This window comes from Malaclemys terrapin, chromosome 1, assembly GCF_027887155.1.
Source record: "Malaclemys terrapin pileata isolate rMalTer1 chromosome 1, rMalTer1.hap1, whole genome shotgun sequence".
NCBI classification, from domain to species: Eukaryota; Metazoa; Chordata; order Testudines; family Emydidae; genus Malaclemys; species Malaclemys terrapin.
Genome location: NC_071505.1, coordinates 353,751,559 through 353,755,166, shown reverse-complemented (window position 1 = coordinate 353,755,166; position 3,608 = coordinate 353,751,559). Strand labels below are relative to the sequence as shown.

The 3,608-nt window shown below is 56.7% G+C and overlaps 1 protein-coding gene across 1 annotated transcript; it reads left to right on the top strand.

Moving 5' to 3' along the window:
* The first annotated feature begins 519 nt into the window (after positions 1-519).
* Positions 520-1,461, top strand: LOC128833805 (olfactory receptor 52K2-like). The gene has a single exon (XM_054021959.1). It carries the CDS (start codon positions 520-522, stop codon positions 1,459-1,461), a length of 942 nt encoding a protein of 313 aa, XP_053877934.1.
* Positions 1,462-3,608: the final 2,147 nt, after the last annotated feature.

Below are 3,608 nucleotides of genomic sequence, written 5' to 3'. Positions count from 1 at the left end.
GACCCGTCTGTAGGAGGCTGCCTGCTCGCTGGGTCCATGTGCCCCCTCCCCGCAGACAGCCTGAGACAGTGGCTGTAAGGGGGTGAACTCCCCATGCAGGGCCGGAGTTAACGCTGAACCTAATGGCGACACTGTAAATGTCAGTGTGAGCTGTTCCACTGCTGGTCACCTCAGCTGATGGGAAAGGGGAGGGGTGGGGTGGAGTGCAGCCCATCCCCCACCCCAGTCTCTGCTCCCCAGACTTTCCCCTCTACATTCAGAGCTTGATCCTTTCTAATGGGACAAGTCTGGGGCAGGAGCTCGTCAGGCAGTTTTGGGTGCTCCATAAATCGCAAGGTTGCAGTCTCAGGCCTGGAGTGGGCGGGGGCAATAAACGGGGACATGCTGAAGGCATGGGGTGACTACTGCGTCCCTTCATGCTGTGCAGAGAGCCCTGAAATCATTGTTCTGGTGTGCGCCTAGCCACAGGGGCTGGAAGCAGCTGTGCCGTGGAACTGAACACGCCCAACCGGCCCCACCATGGCAGCTTCCAACTGGACCACACTCCACCCCTCCACCTTCATCCTCCTCGGCATCCCGGGGCTGGAGGCGGCGCACGTCTGGATCTCCATCCCCTTCTGCTCCATCTACATTCTGTCCCTCCTGGGTAACGGCCTCCTCCTGGCTGTTATCAAGACCGAGCCGAAACTCCACGAGCCCATGTACCTTTTCCTTTGCATGCTGGCTCTCGCCGACCTGGTCATCTCCACCACCACCCTCCCCAAAACCCTCTGCATTTTCTGGTTCAGGGACCGGGCCATTCACATCAATGCTTGTCTGGTGCAGATGTACCTCCTTCACTCCCTGTCAACCATGGAGTCTGGGTTCATCCTGGCCATGGCCTTTGATCGCTACGTTGCTATCTGTAAACCGCTGCGACACTCGGCCGTCCTGACCAATCGGGCCATAGCCAAGATAGGGCTGGGAGTTGTGATGAGGGGAGCCCTGTTACTGGGTCCACACCCATTTCTGCTGAAACGGCTCCCGTACTGCAGGACCCATGTCATTTCTCACACCTATTGTGAGTTCATGGCACTGGTGAAGCTGACCTGTGTGGACACGACAGTCATGAGAGCCTATAGTCTGGCTGTAGCATTTCTCACTGGGGGCTTAGACCTGCTGCTGATTGTCCTGTCCTACGTGATGATTCTCTGGGCTGTCTTCAGACTCCCCTCCAAGGAGGCACGGTGCAAGTCCCTCGGCACCTGCAGCTCCCACGTCTGCGTCATGCTGGTGTTTTACATCCCCGCGTTCTTCTCCTTCTTCTCCCACCGCTTCGGCCACGTGGCTCCCCACGTTCACATCCTCATCGCAAACATGTACCTGCTCTTCCCTCCCATGATGAACCCCATCATCTATGGGGTGAGAACGCCATGGATCCGGCAGAGGGTGCTGCACATTTTGGGCATGAAAGCAGCCTGAAGGCCCATGGGCCAGTCAGTGGCTGGGGAGTAAGGTCCGTGCAGGTGGCATCAGGGCCAGCAGGGCTGAAGATCCAGATGACTGAGTCACCCTCCAATATGGAAACCCACAATACGCTTGTCAATAAATACGCTTGTCTGGGTCTGCAGCACAACACAGCTTCGACTTTTGACTGCTCTAATACATTGTTATCATTTGTCATTTACAGGGGCCCAGCCCAGATCAGGGCCTCATTGTTCATCATACAGCTAGAGACCGTCTATGGCCCAGGGGCTTCTACTCAAACAGACAGGATGGCTGCCCCTCTCTCCCCAGCACAGGCCCTCTTGCGCCCAGATGGTTACCCCTCTCCCCTCTCCCTTGCACCCTCTCATGCCTAGACTTCTGCTCCTCTCCCCTCTCAGAATCTTTCACAGGGTCCCAGGCCAGAAGGAACCTTTCTGACTATCTCATCTGACCGTCTGCCTGGCACAAGCCTGAGGCCTTCACTCAGTGATCCCAGCACTAAGCATATATCTTGTGGTTCAGCTCGAGCATGTATTTTTTAGAAAGGCATCCAGTCCCAATCTCAGGTCACAAGCTCAGGCTGAGCGATGGTTCATGACAGAGACAAGTTTTTGGTCTTCCAAAGTTCTCTCACCAACAGAAGTTGGTCCAATAAAAGATATCACCTCCCTCAGCTGGTATATCTGATGTCCTGGGAGTGACATGGCTGCAACCCCACATGCAATATATATTCCAAGCATTTAAGTATATGTAAGCGGGGGAATAGTCCCACTATTGTGGGGAACTCACCTGGCTTCTGCACTACCCCAGTGAAGTGGTCTAGCAAAAGCATCTGAGTCCTCGCTCCCACTTCCTTTATCCAGAGGCCTCCCTGCCTCCCCTTCCACTCTCCTGTCTGGCAGAATCCTCGTAACCCCGACAAGGCTGGGCCCAGGATTCCTGGAGGGCTCCACCCCCAACCCTGCTGTGGTCACCTAGGACAGGGATTAGGGTGTCCCCACTCCAGGTACTCTCATTCAATCCTTGAGGGGGCCACTTAGGGATCTGGAGCAAAAATCTGTCTGTGGATTGGTCCTGCTTTGAGCAGGGGGTTAGACTAGATACTTCCTGAGGTCCCTTCCAACCCTGATAGTCTATGATTCTATGACCCACTGATCATTACATACAATTTAAAGCAAATACAAGTTATTTATTCAACAATTAATTTAAAAAGAATAAGGAAAAATGGGAAAGGTGAAAGGAAAACACGTCACCCTGCCCTGTGGCAGGGAACATCACAAACAGTGTCTGGAACGTCAGGGCAGGTCACAGGCTGTTCCTTGTAGGTCCCAGGCTCCTTCTCAGGCCCCGGCTGTGCTGCAGAGATGCTGCGGGTTGGACCCTTGCAATGGTGGTGGCCACAAATCTGAGGGCACCCTTCTTCCCAGCATCAGCCCCCCTTCAGGTTAAGATCCCCCTCCAGTCTGGCCTGCAAGGACCCTTGGCTGGGGGTGTCTTTCTGCGCTGGGTCCTTTGCTCAGGGTCCCCCCTTGGTTGGCCCCAGTTGCTAACCACATCTGGCTCCAGACTGCTCCAGCTCCAGCTCCACTGTTGTAGCTCTGGCTCCACTCAGTCTCAGCACTGATGCTGCTGCTTCCAGCCCCCTGGGCTGTTTCTCTGGCCCCTCTGGCTCTGTGGCTGCAGCTCTGCTCCCAGCACAGGATCCGCTCTCCCCGGGCCGTGTCTCTGGCTCTGTGGCTGCAGCTCTGCCCCCAGGACAGGTCGGCTCTGCGGGCTGCTTCTGTGACTCTGCTCCCAGCGCTGACCTGCTTCCTGGCTACTTGTCTGGCCCCTCTGGCTGGCACAGCACTGCTCCCTAGCTTAGGGTTACCATACGTCCGGATTTCCCCGGACATGTCCAGCTTTTTGGTACTCAAATCCCCGTCCGGGGGGAATTGCCAAAAAGCTGAACATGTCCAGGGAAATAGGGAGGCATAAGCCAGGGTCCGCCCAGCCCCAGCACGACCCGCCGGATCCGCAGCGCAGCCCAGCCGCCCCGGCTACATTGTAGCGAGCTCAGGTGGGGGAAGAGGGGGCGCAGTCGCAGAAGGCGGCGGAGGGGCCGCTGCTGCCCCCGGAGGCCGGGCGGACCGCGCGCCCCA